The following is a 14,839-nucleotide window of genomic DNA, read 5'->3' as shown; positions in this document are numbered from 1 at the left end:
AAAAAAAAGTTTATATTTAGAGTCTTTGTAAATCTGGTCATCCCTTTCTTATGATATTTGCAGCGATTTAAAGAAATGAAAGAGTTGCATGGTAGCAGCAATCGTGATGACAGGCAAAAGAGAGAACAACTACGTCAGGAAAAGGAGATGGCCAAGTTTGCTCAGATGTATCCATTCATATGTTTCTTCCGTACACTTTTTTTGACCTTCATCCATCAACGTCTCATTTCTTTTTTCTTTAACCTAGAGAGGATCATCATAATATCTTTTTGTTTTTGAATTCTTTAACACCAATTTAGTGCAAATGCCCATAAGCAACTACAGCAAGACCAATCCGGGGCAACTCCGATTACCAAAGCAGTGGGAAGTGCTACTGCTACTGCACTTGAAGATCTGGACCAGCGGAAGACATTGAAGTTTGGGTTTTCTTCTAGAGGTGCTTCATACAAGGTATGACTTGAGTTGCAATAGTCGTTGCTTCTGATTTTGCCATTGAATTGATGTTACAATGAATAGAAACCGGTTCAATCATGTTTTACCATGTGCTTGATTGGAATTTTCAATTTATGGTTTACACCTCTGCTTCTCGGGCTATCAATAGATTTGATTGAACACAGAAAACCTAGTCTATCCAAACAAATTATGTTCTATGTTGAACTAATAATTACAGTGGATCCTTTTATAATCAATAGGGTATAAATAAATAATCTTTTCTAGCTAAGATTTGAGGAACTAAAACCATGGGCTGTCTAGCAGTCATCCCACTGAAATTTTGTGATAGGAAAGCTAGAGCATAATGGGTTTTTAATAGTGCATGTGTTTCTCCTAAGAGTTTAAATACAATATCTAGATATCAGCAAGAGAGGTAGACTTCATTTGGTACTTCAAATAACTTATAGTTGCTATCTATTTATTTAATTATTAGAAGCTCTGCAATAGAATGTTACAGGGCAACAGTATAAATTAGAGTTTGTTGGACATGAAACTCACATTGATAAAGTATTTAGGACTGGCTAACTGAAAACATAGGCTTGGAGAATAAGATTTTGAAGATTGGGCGATGGATCTATACGCAATTGAGTATAAGTTTTATAATGGGCATAGGATTTGCTTCCTGACAAGGGACTTTTCTTGTAAAAAAGGAAAAGGGGAAAGGAAAAACACATGAGAAAGAAACCATGGCTCCGTTTGATTGCAATGGGAATTTAAAGGGAAGGGAAGTGAAATTTTCATACTTTAAAAAGAAATGTTTATAATCATTACCCCATATGATTGTATAAACTAAATTTTTTTAAACATATTTAGTAATGATATATTTTACATGTAATTTTTATTTTATATATTATAGCAAAGGGTTTTGGATGCAAAGTAAAGTAAAACTTTATAACCAAATATGGAATGATTTGAAGTTAATGTTAAAGTCACATGGGTAATGATTACATATATTTCTTTGTTAAGTATGAAAATTTCCCTTCCCTTCCCTTCCCTTCCCTTTAATTTCCCTTACAACCAAACATAGCCTATAGGATTTTGGCTTTAGAAGAAAGGAGAGGGAGTCTAAACTTCAAGAGATCTCCCAACTTAAATCCCCCTCATTTATTGAACTGGGTAAGCAGGCTGGTCATTGACTTGTACTGCCATTTTTCTCATCTATAATTCCTAGAGGAAGTTTCACTCCCCTCCCCCGAATGTTTCAGTTATTACGAAATTTCACTCCCCTCCCCCGAATGTTTCAGTTATTACACTCCCATCCCCTGTGAAGTTTAAAATTACAATCGTACTCTGTAGTGTTAACACTGTTAGAGTCATCTGTTAAATGTCTTTCTCTCTCTCTCTCTCTCAACCGAGCAAAGACTTCCTTCGACTGCAACTCAGCAATGGTGGAGATCAGCACTTCCTACATGGCTACCGTGCTTTTCTGCATCTTCTTCTCCGCTGCTGCAACTGTTTCGGCCCAGGAGAACCTATTTTCTTCTTATCCCTTTACTATTTTCCTTTTCTTCCCTATCAATTCCCCGTTCGTGCATTACTTTCTGAGATTTTCTGAATAGCTAAGTGTCAACTGAATTTTAGATAGAACAAATGGAATAGAACAAACCCATTTTAGAATTTTAGAATTCATATCAATTGACAATCAATCTTGGACGAAGGACGAAGGAGGAGTTCAGTATCGGTGCTCAGCCAAGCCGACTCTCTCTGATCCACTACGTTAGGTCTCCGCAATTTCCTCTCTTAATTCCACTCTCGACACTTCTCCTCTGTCAACTCTCCCTCTCTCTCTTCTGTAACTTCTGCTGGCTAAATGGGTTCAAAGCCGCGGTTGCATCCAGCTCCGGCCTACCATGTCCTAGAGACGAGCTGGGACACTGACGAGGATGCACCGGGTCCACGCTGTGGCCACTCTCACAATAAACAAGATTCTTGTTTTGCAGGACACCATCCACCTGAAGGCAGTCTACCTAAAAATACCCAATGTTAATTACAATGTGACATCTGGGAAGGAAAATATATTGAATCAAGATCTGCGTCAGTTGTATTTTCCCATCAATTTGATGCATCAACTCATCACAGTACAGTTTAACAGGTAGAGAATGATGAGGTTCACCAAATTGTTTGATAAATTACCTGCCAAGGATAGTCTTGAAATGCCCTTTCTTTTATACACACTGCATACTTCAGAAGGAAGCCATTTATTCAGATCTAAAGTCTTTCAGTGGCATGGTACTTGATGGAATACCTGATTCATCGTATCTGCAGTGAGCAGTGCAAGGACTTTTAGTATCCTCCTGTGTCGCATTAGCTGTGACACTACCACTCTCTTGGTTTGACAAACCTACTTTGCTTACATCCCTTATTGAAGCAGAAGTCACATCTTGAACATGGTATACTTTTTCATTGAGAGGTGAGGGGGGTTCTATTGTATCTGCGGCACAAGCTTGGACTACATTATTATCCAACTCAGAAGTGCCCAGGGATAGTTCTCTTTGCGCCTACTCCCTTGAGACTTCAACTGTTCAGGGATGTCCCTGGGTTTCTGAATAGGCATTGCCTATGTGTAATTTCATGAGATAAATTAATCTCCAATGTCAGATTCCTCTTAACAGGATCCTGCCTCAATGGAGCAACAGGGTTTGCGAAGGAAGGCTTGGTGGGACAATTATTGTCTTGAGAATTCACCAGGAAGCTATCCAAAGAACCTTTGGCACTAGGTGAGCCATCAAGCGCAGCCAGTGAAATCCTCCAATGGCGCAATGATTTTCTCTAAAACCCTAAAATCTCAATCGATGAGAATTTTACTTCAAGGAAGAAGATGAAGATTGTAGAAAGGACAATGTTGTAATCTCATTCGACTAGGGGTATTTTGGGGTTTAAAGTTCAATTATACATCATGAGTAATCACTTAACAGTGGGTCACTCACGGTCCTGGTACGATTGATAGAATCTACAACATTAGAGGGGTACGATTGTAGTTTTAAACTTCACAGGGGATGGGAGTATAATAAATGAAACATTTAGGGGAGGGGAGTGAAATTTCCTCTATTTATTGCCAACTATACCTAGACAGGTTTCCCTGTTGTGCAGTACAAGTACAAAATTGTTTCGGAAATGCCTGGCCATCCTAAGTATGAGGCTTTGGTTTGGGAGGGTAGTCATGTAATTGTACAAGACTTAAGTTCAGGAGGTTAGCCATGAAAAAAACCTAGAAGGGTGAAGAGAAGCTTTATTTTCCCCCAGGTATATTTGATGTGTGTGGTGAGCTGGGAATTTGCTTCTCACCTCTTTCTCCCTTGTTATCCCTTAGATGTGACGGTATGCGCCATTTTGTGGCCCTCTTTAATTAAAATAAGAACTCTTCTAAATAAGGAAATTTGTCGATTCTTTCCGTTCCGGCAATTATCTTTGTTCTACAAAAAGGGGAAAGTTGTGATGTGATGCTTTGTTTGCTTGTTTGCTATTTTGACTATGCGAGTAGAGAGGAATGACAGAATGTTCAGGGGCAAGGTGAGGCCTTGCTGATCTAACAGGCTTAATTGGTTTCATCACTGCGGAGTTGAAGCGATGCAGCTCGGCAAGGAATTAGTTGCTATCTTTTGACTTGATTTTTATTTACTTCCTTTATTGGTTAGAGATTAGATCAACAGTCTTTTATTTAGATTTGATTTTTATTTTAGTTGCTATCTAGGTTTAGTTTCCATTTTTAATTAGCTTCCAAAATTATGTCATTATTTTTTTAAATAGCCCTGTAATGGAGAAGAACTCAGTTTTAGATTTGAAATTGGATGTTTACTTGGCTGAAGCTTTGGCTGCCGTGACTCTCTTTTCTTTTTTTTTTTTTTTTTCTTCTTCTTCTCCTCTTCCTTGCGATCTCCTTTTTCTCCTTTCTTCTCTTTCTATTTTCTTCTTCTACTTTTCTCTTCCTTTTCTGGTTCGTATTCCTTTCTCTGTTTCTGGGCGGTAGTTGCAGTCCCAAACAAAGGGATCGATCTCCCTCATTCTTGATCTGCTTGGACTGAGATTTTAGTGGAGGGTTCTCCTTCCCTAGGCGACCCTAGTCCTAGAATCTCGTCTCCAAAGGGTCGTTCTATCAAGAGGTTTGAGACCTGGTTCAGATCTGGTTCTGTGCCTTGCGTTGGATTCAGTTGCAGGTGAAGTTAGTTGCTGTAGGTGGAGTTTAGGGGTGTCAATTCCTAAACCGAACCGGTAAAACCGGACGGACAGAACCGATAACAACCCGGACCGAACCGAACCGAAGCCTTATTGGTTTGGTTCGGTTTTGAGTATTGCAACCCCAAAACCAAACCGAACCGCACCGAAAACCGGATGAACCCGAAACCAAACTGAAACCGGCTCAAAACCCGGACCGAAACCGAAACCGAAACCAAACCGGTAAGAAACCGAAACACTCCAAAATTCATTAAAAAAATCAAAATTTGCATAGTTTTGTATACATTTGTATGGAAAGTTGAATCCAAACTAGACCAAAAACCAAAACCAACCCGGTTACAAATCGATTTAAGAAATCGAAGTTCAGCAGTTCATCATTTGGTTGTTTCCTAATGGAAACCGAAATGAACCTAATAAATCCAAACCGGTACCAACCCAAACCCAAACCGCACCGAAGCCGACACCGGACCGAAACCGATAAATCCTTAATGGGTCGGTTTCGGTCACTTCCAAAGTCACACCGAAACCGGTGGAAACGGACCGAAACCGCACCAACCCGGACCGTTGACACTCCTAGTGGAGTTCATCCCTACCACTGACTTGGGCATCTGATAGGTTGGGAAGCTTCGACCTTATTCTTGAATTCATAGGACCAGTAGAAGAGCCCTCAAAGGGGTTAGCGGACTCGAACCAGAATTGCCTCTTGCCTCCATTATTGAGTGCAAGGTTGAAGACAACCTAAAACCAGGATTTCTGGTCGTGGGTTTGTACTCACAAGTCTTTTCCAAAGTTGCCCTTACCTTTGTTTACTTTAACCCCAACATCCTTTACTTCTGTTGCTGCCTAGTTTATCCCCACTTGATATTTTTTGATTCCCTCTAAGTCCCATCTCCCAAGTAGCTCATAAATAATATGTTTATTTACAACTCTGCCATTCATATTATTTATTTACAATTCTGCCACCCCTTTATAACTTCAGCTTAATTACAATTCTGCCATTTAGTTGAAGCTTTTTTTCAATACAATTGTTATTGGGTGTTGCATTTGTTTTATTGAGTGTTAAGTGGGCCTTAAGCGATCCGATTCCTGTTCTTGGAACCCGGATCCGCATCATGAAGGCTATCATGAAAGTTCTCGAGATTTACTCATTCTACAGATGGCCTGAGTTTATTACTGAGAGTGGTGCAAGCCTTAGTTATTAAGTGGCTATCCTCCGATTTTAGGGCCCATGGTGATGCCTGCATCTTATCAGAAAAGCTAGATGCCTCAGTGTCACTGGCAATTTCTCATTCACGTGGAGGATGCGATCTTCAAATGGCCTAGCGTATGATTTAGCTTGGACTAGTGTCAATACAAAAGGCTTGCATTTGGGATCTTACTCTGTTATGTAGCTTATCTGTTAGTTTCTCGATCCTTATGACCTTTATTTCTGTTTTACGTTATTCTCCTGTACTTCGCTTCCGTATGAAATTTGTTATCATTAAAAAGAAAAAGGATAGCTTTTCTTCTTTCTTTTGGGGAGGGGTGGAGAGACAGAAAAAATTGGACATATTGAGTTTTGTGAAATGGATCTCATAAGTCGTAACTTGTGGGTCTTGGAAGCATAGTTTTTAAGGCGGTAAGACGACAGAGGCGTTTAAGGGTCTTTCGGAGCGCCTTAGCGATAAGACGAGCATAAAGCGTCGCCTTATTGACTAAAGCGTTCCTGTGTAATTTTTTTATAAAACCAATATATTTGGCTTAAATCCTAGTTGAATCTTATTACTCATATGTTAAATAAATATTAAAGGTTCATATTCATACCAATGTAAGATATTCATCAAGAAAACAAATCAATAAAGTGAATAAACTAAGTTCATCTTCATCAATCATCAATCGTCAATATTCAATCATCAATCATCAATCATCAATCATCATAATATATTATCATATAATATAAATACATAATTATGAGACAAAATTATAAATATAAAGAAAAGAAGACATAAAAAATACAAGTATTTATTGTACTTACCTCTATGATGCCAAAATGAGTGCCTAAGCCCTAAGGTCATCCACTATATTTCGATTCCTGTCAAATAAGAATGAAGCTCACCGCTGTCGAAGCAAACTCACCGCTGTCGGAACAAAATGGTCGCCTAGATCAGTGGTTCTTCCTTGTTCCTTGATTCCTTCTCAAAGCCCTTTCTTAAAACACTTGATAAAATCCAAACCCTATTTGTGAATTGTGTTTTTGTTTTGTTTGTTTTGGTTATTTTTTGTGGAGTAAAACTAATCCCATACATCTTAAGTGTTAACAAAATCATACACCTACCAATAGAAAATCTATATTTGGAATCTTCATCAAGTAATTTTAAAATGTGTTTAAAAAAAAAAAAAAAAGAACCCATAAGGCGCCACTTCACGTAAGGCGGGGCACTGTCTTACCATCTCTGGGCTGCATCAGTGCCAAGGTCGCCTTACCAGCGCCTTAAAAACTATGCTTGGAAGCATTACACTGTTAGGAGACTTGGATAATAGCAGAACTTCTTTGTTATTTTACTTGAAGAATAAAGCGTAATGGACCTTTTTATAAACTTCACAATAATCAAACTCCTAATTTGACTCGACTTTAAAACAGAAAAGTCTTGTCTCTGACTGTTTTCTTTCTAGTATTTCTGAGAAAATATAGTCTAAGAGAAGTATTGGGGATGGGATGTAGACGCAAACTTAAAATCAACTATAAAGGAATCTAGAAAGCTGGAATAATGGATGAGATAAGAAGAAATGGAGATAAAATAATTCCTGAAAAAAGATAGAAAATAGTCTCAGAAGTGCCTCAAAAGTGAGTCCCAAGTGCACCTTACAAACAGATTTGGCATTAGATGCTTTGCAACCCTGCTTAATCCATGCACTCTCATGTTATTTTATCCAAAAGTAAATGCTGAGGCATCTGGTGCAATTTTATTCTGGTTAAAGATCACAAGGTGCTCTTTGGAAGAGGTTGAGTGCTATGTTGGGGATTTCACACCTTTCCAACCCAACCCTCATGTATCCTTTGTTCCTGTAACTCCTCCCTATCTTTTCCCCTAATTTCACCTTTATTAATTCAGCTGTTCCTGGTGATTGATGAGAAATATGGGGACGATGTCCTTTCTATCTCCCTGATCATACATGCATGGATGGTGCCTGGCACAGATCCATGGTGGCAAGGAAAAGTTTGATTCAAAGTGAGAAGAAGAGGCAGAAATTGGAACAGAAATATCTTTTGATACATTGATCCTCCCCAAGTATACTAGTGAAGTTCCATCATTGAGTAAGAAACAGAAAATTCATGTCAGATTAGAATCCCCATCGCATGATAGTGCACCTATGCAACTTCATTGATGTTGTTTTTCAAGCAGAAGACAGTTATCTGTCAGGAGAATCTTGTAGATATCTAGGAATTGTTCATTCAATTGAGTCCAAATAAGTCGTTCCTTGTTCAGATCAAGGTTACCTCCGACTGCAACACCCTCAGCCTCTTATTGGAATTAAGCCAGTACCTTCCCTGGACCCTATCCTACTTGCACCTGTTATTTTTCTGTCTTGTTCATTCCCTCTAATTCTTGTTTTTGAAATGCGATACTTTATAGTGAAAATAGAAAAGGGTGGCTAACCGTTTAATTTCTTCTTCCAATCAAAGAAGAGCTTTAGTGCCAAAGAAGAGCTTTAGTGCAGCAGTAGTCTATTGTTCCTCTTTCTTTCTGATTTCCTCTTGGTGAAGGAGAGATCAGGCAAGCCCTTAAGAAAACTTTACCCCTTGATGGTATAGGATGCTTCAACAATCTGCACAGGAAGAAACCCATAATCTGAACCCTTCTTTCTTCTGATTACTGAATCAACATGTGACTAGAAATCTCAAAATGCACCAAAGCTTCCAGGGTGCACCTGAGTTGTGTTTTGGTAAATTTTGTGGAAATACCACCATCCACCAGACCTGTTCGCTTAAGTTTAGGGCGTCGAATGTCCTGTACCATCATGAGGCATTCATGGCAACAAGATTTTGCCATTATATCGTAAGAGAACGTGCTAGTTCAGTGGCCATCTTGCCTGTCTGTTCGTTTCTGTATAATTTCCATGAAAAAAGGAAAAAATTCGGGTAATTTTATATTTTTGCACAGATTTTACCTAAGAATTTTCCTTATACACGGGTTTTACTATGAAGTAAACGTAACCTTTATTGCGATGTTGTTCTGCATGAGTTGGTGGAAATTTTGTTTTGAATGAGCATGTCATTGGTTTCATGTCGGTAAGTTGTTTGTATGCTCTACATAAAAAAGAACTGTGGATGTTCCATGTGTCCTGTAGTAAGCAACCGACCATATTTTAGACACTGTTTTTTCCCCCTCAATACTAATTCTATGTTATAAATTTTTTCAGAACTCAGTTGGCGCTGCTTCAAAGAAGTCGAAAGTATCGGTGAAGGTATCATCAGTTTTTGGGAATGAGAGCGACGAAGAATAGCACACTTGATAGTTCAGCAGTGACTGCTCAGTCTGCTCATACTCGCATCATTTTTTTGGTGATTTACTTGATGGGAATTACATGTCAATCATTGAAAAAAAAATGCTCATAAAACAGTTCAAGTGGCTAAGATATATTGTACTTGAAATAATCAGGGTCCTTTCCTATGACTACTCATGTCTTGTACTGTAAATTAAACCTCTTATCACCTTGGCTATGTTATATTTTCATTGATGTTACCGACCAAGGATCTTCGCAGGTTGAGGATGAGAATGAGGACCTTTTGTTGTTGTGATGTGAAACACTGCCACTCCCCACAACTCATGAGTTGTGGGGTCCAAGATGGAAGTCTTTCGACCCTGTTCAACTTTTGTTTTCTATTTTTGAAGAATCACATTTCAATGATGTGATCGAGTACCTTAATCTCCATTGTGGCTATGGATTTATTTATTTGCTACTGATGAATCTATTAAGTCCTTATCAACTCTCTGAGAAATTCAACTTTAGTTATGCACCTAACACCAATGATCATGAGTATGCACGAACAGTTGCAATGCTCCCTATCATGTGTAAGGAGGATTGGTTATGACACTATTTAATAAACATCACCAGTGGATAGAGTTCACAAAGAGCACAACAGTACAGAGATGAATCCTATTCATGGAAAGCTGTGAAAATTCAACTCACCGTGTATAAATGAAACTATCCAAAGATAGTTGGGAAACAATAAGAAAGATATCTGAAAAAACAGATGGAGATCTGTACCACACTAACACAGATGAATAGCAAACCGATTCTGGCTTTATTACAGTAGGTTTTTTGTTGTTTTATCCTAGTGTTGAAAAACTCTTCAAAACTAAAACTACACATTCTAGCGTGATTTGAAGATCAGAATCTGCATAAAGAAGTCCACCTTGCTGCATATGAAATTAGGAAGAATCCAATTGATAGATCATACAGGGAAAAAAAGGAAATAGTAAAACCTCAGGAAAATTACTTCTTTAATTGTTCAATTTCCACCTAGATTACATCAAGAGATCCCATCTGCAACTAATCTCTACAGTAATTCAATTGAAACACCCAACACTCCTCAACTGGCAAGTGATAACCGCAGCAAATAAATCAATGAGTTGAACGAACTATCCATAACTCATCGACTTCAGCTTCTCTAACGCAGACTTTATCTGATCTTGCACTAGCTCTATCCGTTTCGAGTACACCTCCAATTCCAATATATGCTGCTTCCTCCACTTCTCGTCAACAACCTCCCCACCAGAGAAATTCAAGGAATTATTGCCTCCAAAATTCAGGGGAAGGGGACTCAGAGCCAGACCACCATATCCTCCACCGTTACTAGGCCCACTGATGGCGCAAGAGAGCAATTCTTTGAACAGAGGCGAGAGGCAACTCCTTACTGTATCTTCGATAACATTCGGAATTGATGAAGTGGGATGATTATGACAATTCGGCAACTTATCCTCCGCTGCTCTCTTCCGTGAACGTTTCCGGGATCTTGACGTCTTCTTGTCAGATTTATTCGCATCAAAGACGGAATTGTTGTTATTGTGGAAATTCTCGTTACAGTAGGTGTTGATGCCCGCAGGATTTGGATTCCCTTCTTCTCCTTCCAATACAGCCTCTTCGACTCCTACCCCAACAGTTCCGCCGGTAACGCTCCAAATCTTGCGAGAGATCTCGAAGGTGGCTTGGTCGTGAGGACTCTTAAAGGAGAATTCTTTGCCGGAGCTGAACCGACTGAGGACGTTACGGTACTTCTTTTTCAACCTACGGAGCTTCTCGACGAGCTGGTTCTTGTTGAAATCGAGCTGCAATTGAGTCTTGATCTGGTCGTAGAACGGGGCCGTGTCATGATGGTGTGAAGAATTGTGGGATCCTCGCTGCTTCGTGTACTCGAGGAAACCTTGTAAAAGTCCAATTTCGTCTCCATCGGTCCACAGCCGTTGGAATAGACGGCGGGAATCGTCCAAGGCGGGGGGTTTCTTCTCTTCGGAAGCAGCAGCAGCAGTAGTGATGGCGGGGACATCAGAGGAGGTTCGCTGACGCTTGTGGTCGGGTGATGAACCGGCGGCCGGTGGTGCCGTTTCGTCGGCGGAGCCATTGGGGGCAGTGGCGGAGGGAGGAATCGAGGAGGAGATGACAGCGGTGATGGTGGCACTGTTGGTGGGGTTTTGTTGCTTGTTAGTGTTGTCTTCGGAAGAGGAAGACGTTGAAGGAGAAGCGGAGTTGATATTCTCCTCGTCTTCTTCTTCCCCTTCCCCTTCATCGTCTTCGCGAGCCTGGGCAATTATCAGGTCGTCGTCATCATCTTCTTCTTCATCATCTATATCTCCATCTTCTTCGCTCTCTTCATCATCAACTTCTTCTTCCAATTCTCCTCCTTGTTCACGGCCACCGCCGATTTTTTGTTCTTCTTCGTTGGGAGACATTTCTTTCTCCTGTTTACAGTGATCTTTCTCTCGTGATCTGTTGATTAATACTTTCAACTCCGTCGGCTATGAGTCTTGGGTGCAGAAAAAAAAAAAAAAAAAAACTGATCTCGAATTAGAATTAGAATTGTAAAGAGAACAAGGAAGTGAAGAGGCAGAGCAGATCAATCGATTTAGAATTTGGGTTTTTTTCCAGATCTCAGGGCTCAGTCTCGTGTGGCGAGGTAGTTGGGCCAAAACTCCGCCCGAAACAGCAGAACACCTCACGAGTCACGAGCTTCTTCAGCTTTCTGACGTTTTCTTTCTGGATGCCCCTGGCCCCGGAAGTCGATATGGTATAGGGGAATTTAACATCACGCCCCCAGACTTGGCCGATATTTACTGAAAATTCTTTTATTTGTACTTTTTTTCTTGATATTTCTTGGATTTTATATCTTTTTCTCCCTGGTATTTTTAAATATCTAGATTACCCTTCATTTTCATATGTAATCTATTATTTTTTAAAAAATTGATTGGTTCAAAACATGTTTTTATTAATTCAAGAAAATAGCAGATTGGCTTATCCTTACTCCTTCGATTATCACTTGGTTCAAATGTTACTTTATTGGCTAAAACTTTAACTCCTTGCTCCTTAATTTTTTTTTTTTTTTCCTTTTGTCTCCTCCATCATTATAAGTTTAGTAATCTATTTTTTTTATCGGTATTGGATTAGTATTGAACTCAATGTTTTATTCTCTGTTAGGATTGCTACACATGATTTTAAGGACTAAAAAAACAATAAAAGTATTGGATCCATATCGTTCTCAACCAATATTGGTACAAATCACTTAATTCGGACAATCCAATACCAACTACTTGAACCATGCCATTTGTTGCGGTAAAACCTGATTGGGTGATTTTCCTTGCAAGACTTGGTTCTCCACATTAAACCTGCACAGAAGAGCAGATAAAGGAGAGTCGAACTAACCCAACGAGGGATCCTTCAATGCCTAAGTCAATTTCTTCAACATCAGATACTCAAGAGAGGTTTTTTATGAAATGATTGATCATTTTGGGGGGGGGGTTACCTTGATATTTATAAGCAATGAATGAAGAGAGGCGGTTAAAGAGAGTCCTATTTTGGCGAGTAGTTCGCTTTTGTTAGGATAACTCTTGGAAGAGTCTCATTAGGTAAGTGTTACTTTATTTGTTAGGATATCTCCTAGCGATAAGACTTACTGAGCTGGCGATTAGATCTATTGAGCTGACAATGAGTGATCCTCGGGATTGTCCCCCTAATCGTCGGGATCGGATTAGACTCCTTAGGGAGGCGATCGAACGGGTCAGCCATGTATCTAGGCGATTTGAGAGGACAGCTCAACCAAGGAATGACCCGAAGGAGTGAAATTTTTCTCTCATCATGGGCCTCCCCACTCCTTTAAGTTGAGGTCTATAGGTCAACCTGTAAGAGTTCCGCAAGCAAAGATTATCTGCTCGGATCAGATTATGGATCTTTAGTTCAATGAAGACATCTTTGTTTACTTTTGATTTTTTGCAATTGTCTTTTCTTACTGATCTTTGAAGTTGGGCTTTTGAGTGTTGACTTCTAAAGACCTATTGGCTCAGTCTTTCCTACCTTAGAACGTAAGGTTTTTGTTGCCAAGCTAGGGTTTGGTGTTTTATGCCTTAAAGCAAAAGGTCTTTGTTCGAGTTGAGGCCCATCATTAGGTGTCGAGTCAAGGCTTGGACTTACGTGCCTTAGTGTGTAAAGTCTTGAAGTGCTAAGCTAAGGCTCGGACTTACATGCCTTAGTGCGTAAGGTCTTAAGGTGCCAAGCGGGGGCTTGGACTCTTGTGCCTTAATGCCTCAGGGCTTATGGTGTCAAGTTGGCTCGACCTTTCCTCACAGATGAGATATTCTTTTACTGACCAGTTCTGGTCGGCCTTTCTTTCCTCACGAATGAGGTCTTCTTTTGTCGGCCATTGGGGTTGGCTCAGCCTTTCCGTGAGGATGAGATCTTCTTTTACCTATCAATTCAGGTCGGTCTTTCTTTCCTCCCGAATGAGGTCTTCTTTTTCCAACATTGGTCGGCTCGTCCTTCCCTCATGGATGAGATCTTCTTTTACTAACCAGTTTAGGTCAGCCTTTCTCTCTTCACGCATAAGGTCTTTTTTTTTTTTTTTTTGCCAACCATTGGGGTCGGCCTTTCTTCTTCAGTGGGATGATTATCCCGTTCTGGACCATGATTCTCACCCTTGCCTATCTGTTATGCTCGGCTCAATCTCATTGTTATGGATGGGGTGATTATCACGCCTGCAACCTTGTTCAAATATTTAGGAATAAGTCATGATTGATTCTTTAACTACCGTTGCGGCTAGTTCTATAGTTTGTTCATCCTCGCTCCATGAGATGTCGATGTTGTAGCTTACTAATATCATTCCCACGGATGGCGCCAATCTGTTGCAGTAAAAATTGACTGGATGATCTTCCTTGCAAGACTTGGTACTCCACGTATGCTAGACTTGCATAGAAGAGCAGACAAAGGAGAGTCGAGCTGACCCGACTCAAGAGACAGAAATGATTGATCTTCTTTTTGTTATGAAATGATCGATCCTTCAATGCCAAAGTCAGATTTCTTCAACAACAGATACTCAAGAGAGTTTTTGTTATGAAATGATCGATCTTCTTTTTTGGGGGCTTACCTTGATACTTATAGGCAGTGAATGAAGAGAGGCAATTGAGGAAAGTTCTATTTTGGCAAGTAGTTCACTCTTATTAGGATAAGTCTTGGAAGAGTCCCATTAGGTAAGTGTTATCTTACTTGTTTGAATATCTCCTAGCGATAAGATTTGTTGAACTGGCGATAAGATCTACTGAGCTGGCAATGAATGATCCTTGGGATTGTCCCTGCAATTGTCGGGATCGGATCAGACTCCTTAGGGAGGCGATCTTATGGGTTGGCCATGTAGATAAGCGATCTGAGAAGTCGGCTCGACCAAGGAATGACCCGAGGGAGTGGTTTTAACCCTCATCACCCTTAATTTGTGCCATCCTTCCATGGTATCACTTTTGAACCAATCAATTTGAAAAAAATTTAATTTGGTACTGGTGAAAAGGAGAGGTAATTTAGGTATTTAAAAAAAAAAAAAAAAAAAAAAAGAGGAGAAAGAGATGTAAATGTCCAAAAGCAATGGAGTATCAGAAAAAGGTAAAAGGTTGGAGAGTTTTAATAAATATAGGCCAAGTGTAAGGGAGTGATAGTA

General features: G+C 39.8%; 2 protein-coding genes across 2 annotated transcripts in view; one reads left to right on the top strand and one right to left on the bottom strand.

The window, feature by feature from the left end:
* The window catches only part of LOC122057028 (G patch domain-containing protein 8), a 21,223-nt gene extending 11,826 nt beyond the window's left edge, over positions 1–9,397 (top strand). Inside the window, exons 7-9 of the mRNA XM_042619012.1 lie at positions 64–167; positions 300–450; positions 9,067–9,397. Of these exons, the coding sequence (XP_042474946.1) occupies positions 64–167; positions 300–450; positions 9,067–9,150 (339 nt within the window). The 3' untranslated portion in view covers positions 9,151–9,397. The remainder of the gene's footprint in view (positions 1–63; positions 168–299; positions 451–9,066) is intronic.
* Positions 9,398–10,124: 727 nt separating this feature from the next.
* LOC122094715 (probable transcription factor At5g28040) lies at positions 10,125–11,931 on the bottom strand. Its single transcript, XM_042665319.1, has one exon. It carries the CDS (start codon positions 11,595–11,597, stop codon positions 10,290–10,292), a length of 1,308 nt encoding a protein of 435 aa, XP_042521253.1. The 5' UTR covers positions 11,598–11,931; the 3' UTR covers positions 10,125–10,289.
* Between the last annotated feature and the right edge of the window lie 2,908 nt (positions 11,932–14,839).

Source organism: Macadamia integrifolia, chromosome 12 (genome assembly GCF_013358625.1).
Source record: "Macadamia integrifolia cultivar HAES 741 chromosome 12, SCU_Mint_v3, whole genome shotgun sequence".
Lineage (NCBI taxonomy): Eukaryota > Viridiplantae > Streptophyta > Magnoliopsida > Proteales > Proteaceae > Macadamia > Macadamia integrifolia.
This window is presented reverse-complemented; position numbering and strand designations above follow the sequence as displayed.

Bases quoted from the DNA above. Each gene is read 5' to 3' on its own strand.
- LOC122094715 (XM_042665319.1), bottom strand. From the start codon at position 11,597: ATGTCTCCCAACGAAGAAGAACAAAAAATCGGCGGTGGCCGTGAACAA.